The sequence below is a fragment of the Bombyx mori genome, chromosome 25, assembly GCF_030269925.1.
Source record: "Bombyx mori chromosome 25, ASM3026992v2".
Classification (NCBI taxonomy): Eukaryota; Metazoa; Arthropoda; class Insecta; order Lepidoptera; family Bombycidae; genus Bombyx; species Bombyx mori.
In genome coordinates this window covers 10,979,872-10,998,738 of record NC_085131.1, presented here as the reverse complement: position 1 = coordinate 10,998,738, position 18,867 = coordinate 10,979,872, and the positions used below count along the sequence as shown (strand labels likewise).

Below are 18,867 nucleotides of genomic sequence, written 5' to 3'. Positions count from 1 at the left end.
ATATATATACAAGAATTGCTCGTTTAAAGGTATAAGATAAGATGTCAAAATTAGTTAATTATGCAGAGAGTTTTGAGTTGCCACCTGGTTCCCATTGGACTGGTGAGGAAGAACTCCAGGTCGCCGCGTCGCGTGCCGTTGGCGCTGACAACGGCCTGCACGTGTTCCAGGTAGCGCACCTCGCTGGGGGAGCCCGCGCATGCTGTGGTGTCGATCTTCAAGGTCACGCTGCCATCGGTCGGGATCTCGCTTCAATAAAACGCTTATATTAACTACTGTCATTTGAAGTCCGCCCAAGAAACTACTTCCTTTTCTAACAACAATAACAATCGCTTTTATTACATTTACAAGACCGCGTGTCTTAAGATGGATTACGGAATGTACGTTGTGATGCCTATGGCCTTTTTGACCTTGTAGTCAGACGAGCACACGGCCCACCAAATGGTGAGTGGTTACCGTCGCTCATGGATGTTATTACATTACTACCAGGATCAGATGAAAATACTAGAAAAACTTCAAATACTTACCCCCGCAAAAACACTGCTTTCTATTGTATGAGAAATTTTCAGTATATCCACGTCTGACCAATATAAATTTAATCCACTTTCAATGCTCTCATTGTTATGTACGAGTATATTATAACTACATTTATTCTAAACATCGCATCGTGAAGCAGTAATTCGTTTCGGTTTGAAGGGTTAGGCAGCCGTTGTAACTATACTTAGTACTTATAGACCTTAGTACTTATATCTCAAGGTGAGTGGCGCATTTACGTTGTAGATGTTTATGAGCGTAACCACTTAACACCAGGCGGGCTGTAAGCTCGTTCACCCATCTACGCAATAAAAAATAAAACAAATTCGAAAAAAGACTTAAAAATATAATGCTCTTGTCAATGAGATCATATCGCTAGTCACCACTAGTCACCGGAGCGAACCCTTTTCTACTTTATCAAGCGTTCTATTCATTAGTGTTATTGTTCAGTGATAATAATTTGGCACATTTCGTCAGGTTCTATAATCTTTTCATCTGCTTGATTGATTGAAGAAAATTGATAACAAATAATGCCTTACGTGTGAGTATTAACAGATCCTGCTTCACAATGATATCTCGGAGGCACGGAGCGCCAATTAGCAGCCAGAGCGGTCATCGCACCGGCGTCCAGTACCCCAAAACCGAACAAGTGATTGAATTCTAAGCCCACTCCATTCATAGTCCAGTGAAAACGTCCCTAAGGAACAGAAGGAAGGATTATCAATGGTGAACATTCTATTTAGAACTGTTTCTTGTTCCTTTCCTTTTTAGGAAGCCACTTAAAATATAAGTACAAAAGTTAATAGTACCTTTGCATCGTACAGCGAATTTCTTTTCGAAGTCAATACTGTTAGATGCTGGATGTCGCGCCACGTCAGATTCGGACTGAAAACAGTTTAATATGAAGTGATTTTTGATGATAAAAAACCAACAGTAAACATAGATTTTGTGTCCTTTTTTTTAATTTTTTGCTGAAAGTAGATTTTTTTGTAAATCTTCGCCGATATTTTAAATAATAAGTAAGCTAAGTAAGCAAATGTTTTAAGCTATTGCATAGCTTTTACCGCAGGCTTTGACCGCGGCGACCGAATCAAGAAATTCCGTAACGAAAATGAAACCTAACACCCCCTACTTCGCCTAGCATGTAGCTCTCATTCAACACATTCACAACACGTTGCGCTTGTGTAGTGTTTGTGAATAAGCGAGTGGCGTGACGTCGCACTGCATGCGCATCATGAAAAGCCTGCCCATCTCTCTCTGGCGCGTTCTACCTTATGAGTGTGAAGGGGACAGTTAATGTTTTACCGCGGCAGTCCCCGCACTCGGCACTCCACACGTGTTTTTTTTTTTGTATTTGTACTTACTACTTGTAACGACTACTTTTACGATTCAATCTTGCATTTATGATTCTCATTATATAATACTATTTCCGAAGTTTCGAACAGAGTTTTCGTGGTCACCGAAGACTAAATTGTTGTTCGTCGACCATTTAATATTGTGCAAATTAGATAGACAAGAACAAATCTTTTATGATTAATCGAAAAACTGTACTGAAATCGAAAGTTATATCGTCTTCTCGCATTAAAACTGTATAATCTCAAAACTTACTAATTTTACAGGAGAGTGTTTTAAAGGTGCTATTAACATGTGGTATTTTTAATATTAATTACCTTGCAATTTTCATTTTTATTTTTTACCTGTTACATTATCTGTCTTTTAAATTAAGATAAAATTATATATTAATTTTGTTAATAGTAGTCAAAACATAGGTAAACTAAGAAACAAAAAACTAAACCTAAACTACGCTCTTTTGGCAGTATTTATGAGAAAAATACTGATGATTCCAAATGATTCCGCATATTAACTCAATTTCGAATATTTTTGGAAATTGTACACTTTTAATGCGAAAAGACGATATAATAATATGATGTCGTGAAATGCTGACTCACTTGGCATGTAAAGCCAGAGCGAATACCCCAGCAGCTTCTGGCGCCGCAGCTGATGTCCCCGAGTGGGTCGCAGTACATTTTCCGTACAAATCAGTGGTCGCCACTCCAGTACTAGGATCGCGAGCACCATTGCTGAATGTGCTCGCGAGCGTAGACGAACATGATTCGTCGTAATGCGCGTTTTGACCGTCATTTATTGCACTGTAAAAAGAATAAAGACGTTTTTTTTTTTTTTTATTGCTTAGATGGGTGGACGAGCTCACAGCCCACCTGGTGGTTACTGGAGCCCATAGACATCTACGACATAAATGCGCCACCCACCCTGAGATATAAGTTCTAAGGTCTAAGTATAGTTACAACGGCTGCCCCACCCTTCAAAACCGAAACGCATTACTGCTTTACGGCAGAAATGGACGAGGTGCTGGTACCTACCCGTGTACTCACAAGAGTGTCTTACCACCAGAAAAAAAATATATTTTTACTGACAACTGGATAGGTCAATAGTAACCAATATTTGTGGATAGAGGATCTCGCTTAAGGGTTAATGGATCGCGAACGTACATATATACGGTGTCAACATCCGATAAGTCCATACTTAGTTTCCTGGTTTCGTCTATAGTAATAGCCCTTACACCACTTTCCTACCTCACCTTACTGGTGGTAGGACCTCTAGTGAGTCCGCGCGGGTAGGTACCATCACCCTGCCTATTTCTGACGTGAAGCAGTAATGCGTTTCGGCTTGAAGGGTGGGGCAGCCGTTGTAACTATACTTGAGATTTTAGAACTTATATCTCAAGGTGAGTGGTGCATTTATGTCGTGATGTCTATGGACTCCAGTAACCACTTAACACCAGGTGGACTGTGAGCTCGTCCACCCATCAAAGCAATAAAAAAAAGTCACCTCTAGTCTTAGTGACCGGTAATTGCAAAACCCCATGCATTCTTAACAGGTACAGATCACGTCATTAGAAATCCGAACGTTTTTCGAAGTTAAACTACCCACCTATTAATTGAAATAGTCCACATAGACGCAGCGTAGCCATCACAATTGCAATCGTCGTCCTCGCCCCCATCACCACTCGCCCATACGTAGATATTACCGAGGCCATTACGACCCTGGAACAAAATTCGTAAAAATCGAAAATTATTAAATGTTATTATTTTCTTTTGAAACTTTTAGAAGAAAAAAAAACTAGTGTCTCATCTGGTTAGAACGGAGCTCCCTTTGGTATTATTTTTTGTGTGTTTATATTAAGTAGTGACTAAAGTGAAAAATAAAGAGTCAGTATGAAATAATAAAACAAATGAAATAAAATGTGAATAAATGCAAATAAAGTTAGTAATGCTGGTGAATTTCTGAAATATTAATGAGAAAAAATAAACGGTATTTTATAATTTATTATAAATATTCTCTAAAAATTGACGACAACCTGAATCAATAGAAAAAAGTTTTAATATCCTAGGCGATTGGTGTGTCTTTAATCAATGCAAAAAGATATCGGGTTTTCATGTCGTTTTTCCTTGTTATATTTATTTCGGACTAACCCCTCAGCAAACAAAACCCTATCCTTCCCTGTAAATTATTATGTAAACTTAAATGCCATTTAATTATTTAATTATTTTAAACTATAAAACATATTCGATAGCTTTGTTTATATTTTCATGATGCATAACTAAACCTAGCCATTTCAGAAACCATAAAATCAATAAACTGCACTAAACATGAGAAAATAAAATATTAGTTTAATAAAATTCTTCTCTTAATTTACTTATTATCTGCAATATCATACAGACAAACAAAACTTTTTAATGACGGATCTGCTTATTCTTGACCTTTTGTAAGCTCATAATCTCGACATAAGTCAGATGATCAACAAGCTTAAAGCCTCATTAACTTTTCCGTTTGGTACTTGTGTAGCTTTTAAGCATTGAAAGGAAATGGCGTACGAACTACGGGTCGGAAATGAGGCTCGCTTAGTGATGACTGGCTTTAGGAGCGATAGAGTAATAGCCGATGCTAAGTAGCTGCCGATCAGAAAACACATAGCTGGGTTAAGTCAACAGCCGTTTATTTATTTACTGATATCTTATGTCCGATTTACTGAAAAATATTTATGTCAGACGTGGCAATGTTATGATACCAAGTCTGGCAACTCGTAATCTTATTGTTAGTAAGAAGGAACAGATCAATGAAGAGACGCGCTATCGATACTGCGTTTATTGGACGACTGGTTTTATAAGCTAGTGCTTAAAATATTCTCTCTACAATAATAATATGTAATATATGAGTCACGTGCCTACGGTATATATCTAAATTGAAATGAACGCTTTTGATGTCAAGCATTTTTGGCGCGCCTTGGCAGGGACTTCTTGACCTGTGTGCCGTGCCAACAAAGGGCATTACGCTATTTCCATAGCTCTACGCCGCTATTCCGGTACATGTGCGTGCACTTACTAGACGCTTCATCACTTCTCTGTGTGAATTGCGTATTCTTTATTCCTTTAATATCCGTTTAATTCATATATATATAATCATATACAAGTTCCGAATAACAACATTCGGACCGTCGGTCTACGAGCAATATCACACGCTCGGTGAAAGATCATCCCACCGTCTTTAAGCATCTTCAACCTGCGTTGGATGTGTGGCGCTACGCGACTATATAGGATGCATAATACATCCTCGGGAGCGTTTGAGTTCATGACGTAGCAGATAAGCTGCAGGAAAGTCATCTCCGACGGTCCGGCCGCATAAGCCACAGGCCCCCAGACGACGTCGGAAACAGATATCTCAACCTCTTCGTTCTAGGTCCAAGATCCCGCGTTAGGCCAAATAAACGCTGGTTTAATGTGGTAAAAGAGGATATGGAGGAGAATAACCTCACCCAAAAGGATGCCGAAGACCGGGCAAGGTTTAAGTAGAAAAGCGAACCCTGGGAGTAGACCGGTAAAACGCTAGGAAGAAGAACGCCGAACCATGTTCGTGGATAAATCACGTATTAAAAAGGAGAAATCCGACCTTTCCGAGTAACGTTGTACGTAACAATAGCACCATTGTTAAGGGTAAATAAGAGAACAAGCCCAAAATAGGATGTTGACGTACAATGTAATTGATACTTAGACTTCTTAGATCTTAGGGTGGGCGAAGCCCCTTACATCGATATCTATAGGCTCCGGTTGCCAAGGCAATGAAATTATCTTGCCACAGATAAGAAACATCATAATCTTTGTACTATAAAAACTGACTTAGAACTCTTTCCTCATAGTGGGTACCAGCGTTGACATTGTTGATGTCTATGGGCTCTGATAACCACTTATTTATTTATTTATTTTATTAAAAAAAGTACTGCCACATCACAAACATTTAACATTGAAAATAACTTAAACTATTTAATTTATGGCCTGATGCATAATAACAAATAATAATAATACCTTAGGTTAGGCCTTAAGCTCATCGATTCGTGTAATCAATAATAAAAAAACCAAGTTAGAAGAATAAAAGCTCAAGCACCGATATCCAATCGTGCGGACACAATTTCATTAGCCTTTATCGAAAAGACGCTTTCCGGAAAACGTGATATTTCAATTATTGGTAAACAACAAAAGAGAAGGAAAGAAAAAACGTGACGAACAACACATCTAACCAAGCTGAATGAAAGAATAGACTTCGATCAACCTTCAATTTTTTTTTTTTTTTATAGCTTAGATGGGTGGACGAGCTCACAGCCCACCTGGTGTTAAGTGGTTACTGGAGCCCATAGATATCCACAACGTAAATGTGCCATCCACCTTGAGATATAAGTTCTAAGGTCTCAAGTAAGTTACAACGGCTGCCCCGTCCTTCAAACCGAAACGCACTACTGCTTCACGGCAGAAATAGGCAGGGTGGTGGTACCCACCCGCGCGGATTCACAAGATGTCCTACCACCAGTAAAAATAAGCCTATTATAAAAAAAGATTCGAGCGAACCAAAGGAAATATTCGCTAAACGAAAATAGGAACTCAAGTGGAATGTATAAAATGTTTTCTTCGTGAAAGAAACGTCTGGTACATCAACGCCAGATTCCGGCTGGATGTTTACACAACACAGTTGTAGTGCTTTACTTAGTAATGTACGTATAAAATGCATAACTTGGTTAATGACTTGCTTGAGTACTATTTTTTGTTTTTTTTATAACAGCTAAGAGGCAAACGAGCAAGACGGGTCACCTGATGGTAAGTGATTCATCGCCGCCCACGGTCACCAGCGACGCCAGTGCGCTGCCTACCCCTCAGGTAAGAATATGCTCCTTTCTTGAATAACCCAATGTGGCAGTTGTTGGGGAAGACCGCTGATGGCAACGAATTCCAGAGATTTACTGTCCGTGGCAGATAAGCTGTTTTTAAAACGCATTGTAGTGGAACGCCAACCATCCAGATGGTGCGGATGATAGTTCCGGCGAGACGATCGGTTGCGAAAATCAGCGGCTTCTATTAAATTGAACAACTCCTCGGAACACTGCCCATTGTAAATTCTGTAAAGTATGCATAGGGAAGATAGATCCCTACGCAGTGCCAAAGGATCTATGATGGATTTTTAATTAAATACTCTTTTTAATTAAAATCTCGATTAACGCGATAATTGATCGTTAAACTGTATTGCATAAGCTGCGAGTATGCTTGACTTGAATTTCTTATTCTAAAATATTCAATTTTCTAATTACTATAACTAGTGTACTATATACACCATATTCTAAAACTGGTGTACTTTTCTCGGTATATTTTCCAACAAAAAAACCTGTCGTTCCGTTGCTCCCTCACATTGTAAGACACGGACAAGAATATTTTCGTATTTTCGTCTTATTAAATTTGTACCTACCGAATATTTAAAATGTTTCAAAAAAAATTGAACCTTGAAGTGATTTTCCATTAAAGCCAGTGACAGAAAAAAGGGTTGAGTCGGCTTTATGTTAAGTGCTCTTGAAAACAAAAGAATAGAACACGTTTTTGTCATCTCGAACTCTTTCTATAAAAACTTATACGATATCTTTCCCATTTTTCATAAGACATTTGATGCTATTAGTTTTTTTTAAATATACTATTTTCACCTGTGGCGGGTAGCCATCATACAACGCAAGATAATTGACAGATGCCTGAATCTCGCTTACGACATTTTCAAGATAAAGCGCATATATACATGTTCCGAACAACAACATTCGGACCGTCGGTCTACCGAGCAATATCATCCGCTCGGTGGAAGATCTTCCCTTTGTCGTATACCTCTTCCAAATCGCCCAAACACTTATCTTCAATACTTACAGCCGATTCAAGTAAAGTGCTCCAATTTACTTGAATCGTTTCGTGCCGCCATCACACGAATCTCCTTTTTAAGTAACCGAGAGATTTCACTATTGAATGAGCAAACAAGCCATTTCAAAGTCTGAGCACCTCTTACACCGTTTACGTATACTCCGTTCAAAAATACTCGTAAGAGAAATATTTTTGGTCGACTTTCATTGAGTTTTAAACGCGGTGCTCTCATTCTTGATACTTTAAGAGACGTTTTTGACATGACACCGTCAACAAATAGTAGATTAGATAGCTCATATTTTCGGCTAATGTAATATTTAGCTACTAGAACAAAGTGCGCTACAGCGGACCCGTATCTTCATTTCCACAAATATGCCTTAGATACTGAACGAAAAGGATTGTAGCATATCATAGTGCACGTGGACAAACAATGAAATTCCATTGCACACATTTTCTCAAAAAGGTCCTTTTATAAAATATCATGTTTAGAAATATAAGTTTGTTGCTAAATCAAAGCCGTTTTTTTTACTGGATTAGAAATTACTAGCTGTACCCATCCGCTTCGCTGGACATTTAAAATTAACATTACTATTTCTCACCCCCACAAAGATTCTCATCATTAACGCCCCCGCAACTGGTGTAGGGAGTCCAACACTCATATAAATATTAGCCTATCCATTAAGTACATGTATTTTCTACATGGATACCAAGTTTCAAGTCAATCGGGTGCATGGTTCCATAGTTATAACGGAACATCCGTAAAAACCACTGTAGATTTATATATTAGTATAGATTTTAAGTTAATTTGAAATCCATCAAAAAAAAATCTATCATTCAAAAAAGTCAGAGGGAAGCATTCGAATTCGAATAGTTAAATTTACGAAACGAAAATGTTATTTAAAAAAAACAGTTTGCACTTTTTACTAAATTTGGGAATATAATATTCTTTCTTTCTTCTAGCTCTCAAGTGCTCAACCTTATTGTATGACTTCAGCACCCGATTTTTGTTAGAATGTTTCAGCAACGACTTACGCTTGATGTTTAAACGTTGAGTTTGAGCTCTGGCAATCACGTTAGGATATTAATTTAAATTTTTAGAGAAATTAGAAATAAAAATCTGTGTGAATTAAATACGCGGCTAGTGACGAGATTATTGAGAATAATTCCGATTCGAATAATCTTTGCCGAGAAAAGTAAATTCTTTCTTAAATATGTACTTGATTTTTATTTGGTCACCTAGGAACGTTTTCCCTATAGTTCCATAAATAATATATTACATAAGACTGAAAACTTTGCCTATAAATTCTTTAATATAATTTTTTTTATTGCTTAGATGTGTGGACGAACTCACGGCCCACCTGGTGTTAAGTGGTTACTGGAGCCCATAGACATCTACAACGTAAATGCGCCACCCACCTTGATATATAAGTTCTAAGGTCTCAGGTATAGTTACACGGCTGCCCCAATCTTCAAACCGAAACGCATCACTGCTTCACGGCAGAAATAGGCAGGGTGGTGGTACCTACCCGCGCGGACTTACTAGAGGTCCTACCACCAGTAAGGTGAGGTAGGAAAGTGGTGTAAGGCTATTACTATAGACGAAACCAGGAAACTAAGTATGGCCTTATCGGATGTTGACACCGTAGAAATAGGCAGGGCGGTGGTACCTACCCGCGCGGACTCTCCTAGAGTCCTGCTACCAGTAATTACGCAAATTATAATTAAATTATTTGACACATGTGCTTTTTTGCATTAAACAGACAAACACAAAGCCTATCTGCTGTTAAAAGTTTATCGAAGCCCTTGGTCTTCAACGTGAATGACGCCGAATAACGTGAAATAAAAGGCTTATTTAAGAATGCCGATATGTTATTATACAAACTTCGCATTTATTTTCATATTAGGAAATAAATTAAGTTTACTTTACTTTACCGGTTGTTGAGTCACATTCATTAAACAGTAAGTAGTTTGTATACACAATAGCGTGAGGTGAGTTAAAGTGTAATTTGATTAACTTTTAAGGTTCAATCTCGCGTTTTCTAATTTTTATTATATTAGTTGCGACTTTTTTTTTTGCTTAGATGGATGGACGAGCTCACAGCCCAACTGGTGTTAAGTGGTCACGGGAACCCATAGATATCTACAACGTAAATGCCGCCACCCACCTTGAGATATGAGTTTTAAGGTCTCAGTATATTTACAACGGCTACCCCACCCTTCAAACCGAAACGCACTGCCGCTTCACGGCAGAAATAGGCGGGGTGGTGGTACCTACCCGTGCGGACTCACAAGAGGTCCTACCACCGGTAAAAATCTCATATTTAATTGTCTCTTCACTAAAATGATGTTCATCAAAACTCAAAGATTGTGCATCTACCGTTTTATTTTATATAAAAGCTAAAGCGATTAGACGATATAGATCTGCAAAAGAACACTTCGGAAGCAATCCCAGAGGTTGATGCTGCTCCTAAACGCGCTGTTACAAAGCCGGCTGTAGTAAAGATTAAACGCGCTGCTGCTAGAAAGTAACAGTGATAATTTTGTTTCCTGTACTCTTCATTCGTGTGCAAAACATGGGACAAAACGAAATTAGTTCTCCTTATTTCTCTCATTTATTTTGTTTTATGTTTTAATTGTTGTAGTATTAATCTGAAAACTACCTGTTTTTATCTTACAAATAGTTTAAATATTTGTCGGTACATTAATTTTAAATAATTTTAATTTTAAATTTGGCTGAGTGACAGTGAACGATATTGAATTATTGACCGTTGCTTTACTAACTGTCAACTGTAAAAAGGCAAAAGGATCATCACCCATACAGAATAGATTCACGTAATAAAATTCTAAAGTCACACTTACTGAACAAAAGAATTATCTGAGGAATTTCATTATAATATTATCTTTTCACTGTTACCCATGCTTTTGGTTTGTATTTCTTTAATTTTAATGTTTCATTTCTTTCTTAATACTGTCTTCTTTTTTTTTTTTTTTTTTTTTTTCTTTAGTATATACTTTTTAATGTTTTTTTTTTTTTTAATTTCAATTTTTTTACTTAATTTTAATTTTTTTTATTTTTATCTTCGTTTTTGCCTGATATCTTTTTATTAATTTGATTGCATTAATTATTACGTTTGATTTAAATATTCTGTTTTGTATTTCAATTTTCACGTATTTTTTTATCTTTTGGCTTGTTTTGTCTCTGTTTTATTTAAATTAATATTTCATAGACACTTTCCCAGTTGGTGGGAGTTATTAGTATTATTAATTAGTGTATTTATTTATAATCATATTTATACATTTTTTTTTTTTTTTTTTTTTTTATTTCTTTTTTAATTGTATATATATATTTGCTTATATGTTCAATTCAACAGATACAAGTGAATCTAAAACTTTTTATTCAGCTAACAGCGACGATAGCGATATTAGTGTGCCTTCTTTAGCAGAAACATTGTCTTCACGGTTCTCTGGTGTTCCTAGGAATTTTAATGTCGTTCATATCAATGCCCAGAGTATTGCGGCTCATTTCCCTGACATGCTTGCAAGTTTTAATTCTAAGAATATCCATGCTATACTTGTTTCAGAGTCTTGGCTTAAGCCATGTCTTCCTTCTACATCTTATACCATTCCTGGTTTTCAACTTTTTAGGAACGATCGTATTAATGGCGGTGGTGGTGGCGTTGCCATTTATATCCGTTCGTATTTTAATTGTGCAGTTGTTAATGTATCGGCACAGCCTACGCCGCCATATGCGGGCGAGCACTTATTTCTTGAAATAGAACTTCAACACACGAAGATGTTACTTGGTGTTTATTATTGTCCTTCGTCAAGTATAGATTTCTTTACTTCTTTTGAAACTCTGCTAGAAAATACAATGCCTTCATATACTCATACCATTATCATGGGTGACTTTAACACATGCCTACTTAAAAACAATTCTCGAACCACTTTATTTCGCTCGATGATCGAATCAGTAAACTTAACTGTTCTACCGTTGAACTCGACTCATCATTTTCCAAACTGTGCTCCTTCACTTCTTGATCTTATTTTCGTTTCTTCTCGTGACCACGTGGCTGACCATGGACAGTGTTCAGCTGACGCTTTCTCATACCATGATCTTATCTTCGTTTCATATAAAGTACGACCTCCCAAAGCAAAATCAAAAACTCTTCTGCTGCGCAGTTTTAATGGTATGGATCTTGAAAGTCTTCGAGAAGATGCTGGCAGCATTGACTGGACTGCTTTGACGTGCTCTACCTCAATCAATGAGAAAGTTGATCAGTTCAATGCCAAGCTAACTGATCTATATGACAAGTACGCACCCTTCCGACCAGTAAGAATTAAACATATGCCAGCGCCGTGGCTTACTGATGAAATTAAAAGTCTATTGACCAGGAAGGCAGCTGCTAAATTAAAATATAAAAAAAAACCAACCTCTGACAATAGTACAAATTATCACCGAATCCGCAATCGCTGCAACAGAGTGTGTAGGGATGCACAACGCCAGCATATCCATAGTGCTATCGAAAATGGTGATCCAGCTAGAGTCTGGAAATTTCTTAAATCACTGGGGATTGGAAAATTACAACATGACTCTCATCTATCACATTCGAGTATTGATTTATTAAATCAACATTTCTGTGCGTCATCCCTTTATGACGGGACAATTAAATCTAATACATTAAATCACATTTTATCTCTTCCGATCCCAAATTGTTCTCCATTTGTTTTTAATCACCTAACGGCTTGTGATGTTAAGCGGAGCATATTATCCATAACTTCCAATGCTGTTGGAAGTGACTGTGTGGCCCGTAATATGATCCTTCCTATCCTAGACCAAATCCTTCCCATTATTTGTCATATCCTGAATGAATCATTATCTAGCGGCATCTTTCCAAAGGCTTGGAAAGAAGCACAGATTACACCACTGCCAAAAAAGCCGAATCCTACATCCTTTTCAGAATACCGTCCAATTTCCATTCTACCGTTTCTTTCAAAGGTTTTAGAACGCCTGATTCACAACCAGCTCAGTGAGTTTCTTACGAGAAACGAGCTTTTAAACCCTTATCAGTCCGGCTTTCGTCCTGGCCATAGCACGGTCACAGCCCTGGTGCATATTACGGATGCCATCAGATTTGGCATGGAGAGTGGGAAACTGACGGTGTTGGCATTGCTGGATTTCAGTAATGCTTTTGGCACCGTCGATTTCGACATACTTCTAGCCATCCTTAGCTCCATTAACATATCTCCAACCGTGGTTGATTGGTTTCGCAGTTACCTGTCTGGTCGCCGACAGCGTATTCACTGTGAGAATGCTTATTCTTCATGGTGTGAAACGCACGTAGGTGTACCGCAGGGTGGCGTTTTATCTCCTTTACTCTTTTCAATTTTTATAAATTCTATTTCTTTACAACTTACTTCTTCCTACCACCTGTACGCAGATGATCTACAGATATATACGCAATCTTCTTTACCAGAGCTGACCAACGCGATAAAGATCCTGAACAATGACTTATCGATATTGTCCCGTTGGAGTAAGTCTCATGGATTGAGGGTGAACCCGTCAAAGACACAGGTCATTGTTGTCGGTAGTTCAAGAATGTATTCGAAAGTTACATGGTCGCAGCTTCCGGCTATTTTATTTGACGGCGCACAAATTCCTATCAGCGATACTGTGAAAAATTTGGGTATCTTAATTGATAAAAACCTTTCATGGAACGCACAAATAAAAGAGGTTAGCCGGAAGGTGTTTGCATCAGCTGGATCGTTGAGACGGTTACGAAATTTTCTTCCAACTGCCACTAAAACTGCGCTTGCACAGTCTTTACTTCTTCCAATTCTTGACTACGCTGATTCCAGCTATCCGGATCTAACCGAAACACAACTTGATAAACTTGAGCGGCTACAAAATTTCTGCATAAGATTCATATTTGGGTTACGGAAATATGATCATATATCTGAATTTCGCACTAAGCTCAAGTGGTTACCAATTCGCCTTCGCCGCAATACTCATGTCCTTTCATTACTATACTGTACTCTCTTTAACCCCCATACCCCTACATATCTCAAAGAACGTTTCGAGTTCCTAGGTGATACGCATAATTTTTCTCTGAGATCATCAGATAACCTGAGACTGAAAATGCCGGTGCATTCATCATCATTCTTTGACAATTCATTCACCGTCCAGGCGGTTCGATTGTGGAATGCTCTGCCGGATGCAGTGAGAAGTGCTCCAACTTTAAACTGTTTTAAAAGAATGGTGAAGGAACACTACTTATCTGCTTAGTGCTGTTTGTTGCATCATTCTCATTTATAATTTCCATACTGTTGATTTATTATGTGTGTGTAAGTATATTAGTATGTATTGTATGTAAGTATGTATATTGGTATATATTATATTATGTAAACGGTATATATCTGTTTATTATATGTATATATTTTCTATAATAATGTATTGTATATGGTACACCGCACCTGCTATATTTTTTATATTTTACAGAATTTCTGTAAATTAAACGGTTGTCTGGAAGAGATCGCTTTCAGCGATAAGACCGCCTATTGTACATATGTGCTTTTTGACTGTTTGTTTTTTTAAAATGTAAATTGTGTTGGTGTGCAATAAAGTGTATTCTCTCTCTCTCTCTCTCACTATCGTTCACAGAGATTGCAGTGTTCGAAACAGATGTCTGTTTTGATATTAAAATGGTTAAGAACTTTTGTCTTTACCGACTTCGTAGCGTTTCCTCCGCTGTTTCTCAACTGTTTTTAGTTTTGTTTCGTAAGTATTCACAAGTTTAATAGCAAGTAATAAAGTAATATTCAAAATAGCGATCAATCAATTTCAATATTTCAGCTATAAAAGAGAAAATTATCTTATCTTATACCTTTAAACGAGATTCTTGTATATATATAATCGTCTAGTATACTTTAAAATCGAAATCTTTGAGATATTATCGTTAATTAATGTTTAAAAAGAAAAACAAGAAGAAACAATCCACTGAATTATTAAATGTTCATTATCATGTTTCAAATTTAAGGTGGCTCGTTTTTTTTTTAATGATAAAAAAATTCCCTTTCCGCTCGCTGTAAGTCTCAAAAGGTTTTTCATCTTCAAATTTATTATTTTCGTGAAGAGCAAGGCCTTTTAAATTATGTAACAAACGAGATTTTCGTATCCTCGGACTGATTGAAAATAAATATTAAAATTAAAATTACATTTCGTTGATAAACATAGAAAAAGCAACCAATTTTTTACGGTATAGACTGCGTTGGAGGTTTGTCTTTGAATGAAAATAAAACATTAATCAGTTGTCTGTAAAGTCGGTTTACGGACGATAGTTTTACGTGATAACGTCAGCAGCAGAACTATTAGAACTGCTAGCTCTGACGTCACGCGAGAAGAGAGATAAATATGTCACAAGCCAACCCTTGGGCCGATCGTATCTCTCTATCGCTTGTTACGCGCTCTCGCTTGCACGCTTAGCCGGAACGTGACACTTTTTCGTGCGTGTACCCGGTGGTCACCGACTTTATCACGTCAAAAACATATTTCGTGTCATTTGCCATTGTAATATGTGATATACACACATGTAATAAGTCTCTATTTGCTTATATATTTTGCTGCCCGGCAGTCAAGACAATTGCCTCAGAATCCCATTTTTGTCACAATCAGTTTGATGGGTAGGAAAAAGATGAGTAGCGGAATCCACGTTGGAGTATATCTACCACTAGATTAGCGGCGAGCTCTACTGTTCATTTTGACAATTGAAACAGCAATTGAAATTAGTTTAAAATGATATTTACTATCACTCACCTCATTAACTCCTCTCACAATAGCTCTCATAGTCGCGTTTCTTGGTCCATCTACAGTACGACCGTCGTCTGTAGGACCCCACGAGGCACTGTATATGTGAATCTTGTGGGGCTCATGACCCATAGAATTGGCTTCGATGAGATCTGTCATGTACGGCTGGTCTAACATTCTTATACCTAGAAAAATAAAAGAAAATCTTAATGAATTCTATTTTGTGGGTAATTTTGGTTTTTATCACTCGCTAGATATGCCATGTGGTTTCACCTGCGTTATAATTTAAATTTAGAAAAACAATTCATAGCATTTTCCTGGGATAAAGAGTCATATGTGTTAATACAATAGACAGTTGGTCGATTCGTAAAATCACGAATCAGCAAACATAGTGCCGTGTTTTTATTTTGTCAGATATACATACCTGGCATTGGACGGGTTAATTGTCATTTACAATGATGAAATTACCTAATGTATTATTAGATATTAAATAATATATTGCATAAATGGGCGAATGAGCTCACCGATCACCTGGAGCTAAATGGTTATCGGGGCCCATCGATATCGCATCGTGATTGCTGCATAACAAATGTCTCACCCTTCAAACTTGAACTCATTTCTGCTTTACGACAGAAACATGCGGACTCACAAAACGAAATTTTTGTGACGGTTTGTGTACGTGCTATATGCATATAATAATAAAAAAAATATGTGTGGTGTCGTGGGACACCGGATAAGAACGAAGTTCCTTATTATAAAAATATTAATTTTAAATTCTATTCGAGGTATAAAAAAAATTAAACTGGAGGTTTCGCAACAACCCACGGTCATTCGGTAACGTGCGAACTTATTGTAGTACACTTCATTCACGGTTGTTTGCAGAAGAGTTAGTGTATTGGGCAAACGAACGCTCTGAGATCGTGGTCAAGGAATGATAGAAAAATATGTTATTTATTGAACGTTAATACAAAATTAAGTCGTACACTGTAGATTACTAATTTGTACGTTATTACAAAGTTAAGTCGTACACTGTGTGCATTACTAATAAAAATCTTACGTTACGGACGTTTTTTTCCGGTTAGGGTACCTCTCCGAATCGTCCCATAAGGAACTTCGTTCCAAAAACATTACAAATTGATACCCTTCACAGACGTGTCATTTGATATTAGTACACCAAGTTCTTACCCATAAGGCCCATTTAATATCTTACGCACATCAAGTATCCAATTTCCCGGATACATAAATTAATCAAAACGGCTTACGAGTAATTGCTGGGCTCTCCTAATATTACGTGACGCGATTGATCAGCCAGAGAACCTTTTGTCTATTCCGAAAGGTCACGTGTAATATTCATGTAAGAGCGTTTTCATCAATAAATTACGGGATCATTTATATTGTATTCAATGACTAGTTGTTAGTAGTCAATGCGTTGTCATTCAAAGATCATTAATCGAATGAAAACAAATGCCGATTATATTCAACAATGAAACTATATTTCGTATAAGCGGTTAAGTATTAAAAAATGCGCGGGCCAAATTGAATTAAAAAAAAAATGTTTCTCGATTAGCAACATGATTGGTTAGAAATAATTTGGTAATAAAATAAATTTCGTGTAATATTCTATGATGAGCCGCCGTCTAATTTTCGTATATACGCTAATAAAACTGTAGACAGTAATAGCAAATCTATACTAATATTATAAAGAGGAAAGATTTGTTTGTTTGTTTGTTTCGAATAGGCTCCGAAACTACTGGACCGATTTGAAAAATTTTTTTTCCATTAGAAGCCGACATTGTCTCGGATGAACATAGGCTACTTTTTTTTTTTTTGTTTCATGTTTGTTTTAATGTTTCCGAAGCGAAGCGAGGGCGGGTCGCTAGTCATCAAGAAAGTAAGCACGTTGTAGGTATAATTTAATAAAAAAATTAGGACCAATAAAACTGAGAATCCGTAATTTATTCTATACAGGTATAATTGTTATCTCCGGCTGTAGATCGTTGATTCCTTTTTTACTTGAGATCCTTTTGTAATTTGAAAAATCTTTCGTAGTTATCTTCTTGGGTTTTCGCGAGTCGCAGATATAATTAAAACTGCTTTTACGATTTAATGCTAAAAATATTATAAAATAATGTTAAATGTATAATATGTTTGTTGTAATTATATTATTTCTGACGTTTCGAATAGGTACTGTATTGAATGCTTGACGTTTTAAATGTGTATCGTGTTCAATGCTTAAAAAAAGATGCGTGGTGACGTGGGATACCAGATAGGAAAGAAGTTCCTTATTATAAAAATATTAATTTTAAGTTCTATTCTATTCTAAGTTCTATACCTCGAATAAAGAAAATAATTATTCGGGTATACATTTTTATATGATTTTTTTATTGATAAAAATAAAAAAAACTACTTTACAAAGTTAGCAACTTTATTTTATTCACAATGATTTATAAAAAATGCATAATAAAAAAATATGTTATTTTTTGTACGTTATTACAAAGTTACGTCGTACACTGTGTGCATTACTAATAAAAATCTTACGTTACGGACGTTTTTTCCCGGTTTGGGTACTCCTCCGCATCGTCCCACAAGGAACTTCGTTCCAAAAATTATTAAAAATAATTTTCATTTCATTGTTTATAACAGAGGCTAAAAAACCGAGCAAAATATTTACAGATCTATAGGGAAAATAAACCTTTTCATTCTGTTCTTTAATCTTTAACTTACACGTACGACCATTCAAATGAGTCTAAGCTGGAATTGCATGCGTTAAATAAATTGATCGTAAAATGAAATCAGACCCGAAAATTTTATAATACAAATTCACGTCTTCGCTGTTGCTTTTACGAGTTTGCGTGTGTGGCTTCGCTCTGTATAACGAATTCATAAAGTTGGATTTACTAAAACGTAAACTTTAACAGGCCTAACTTAGCAAATAAATAAAGTTTTTCGTGTGTGTGTTATTAAAACAGGTTATGGTTAAAGTATGATTCAGTATTATTATTATACAATTATTGAATGCGGAAGGCGGAGGACCGCATTATGTGGAAGGCATGAGGAAGGCTATGGGAAGGCCTATGTCCAGCAGTGGGCAGATAAAGGCTGATGATTATGATGATGATGATTATAAAATTAAACGATTTATTATTTATTATGAATCTAAAATTTCTTTTATTTTACGTAAATTCCTTTAATATATAGTATATGTATTTTATAAAATTTATACGATTGACAAAAATATTACACTCAAAAATCCTCTATTTTCAAATAAAGTCTCGCTCTCAAGGGTTTGGTGTT

At 36.6% G+C, this 18,867-nt stretch overlaps 1 protein-coding gene across 1 annotated transcript in view; it reads right to left on the bottom strand.

Annotated features, from left to right (window-relative positions):
- Window positions 1–18,867, bottom strand: part of LOC101740216 (neuroendocrine convertase 2) — a 95,953-nt gene that overhangs the window by 5,503 nt on the left and 71,583 nt on the right. Inside the window, exons 7-12 of the mRNA XM_004921832.5 lie at window positions 15,583–15,758; window positions 3,487–3,599; window positions 2,484–2,684; window positions 1,344–1,419; window positions 1,074–1,231; window positions 85–249 (exon numbers count right to left, since the gene is read on the bottom strand). Coding sequence (XP_004921889.4) covers window positions 85–249; window positions 1,074–1,231; window positions 1,344–1,419; window positions 2,484–2,684; window positions 3,487–3,599; window positions 15,583–15,758 — 889 coding nt within the window. The remainder of the gene's footprint in view (window positions 1–84; window positions 250–1,073; window positions 1,232–1,343; window positions 1,420–2,483; window positions 2,685–3,486; window positions 3,600–15,582; window positions 15,759–18,867) is intronic.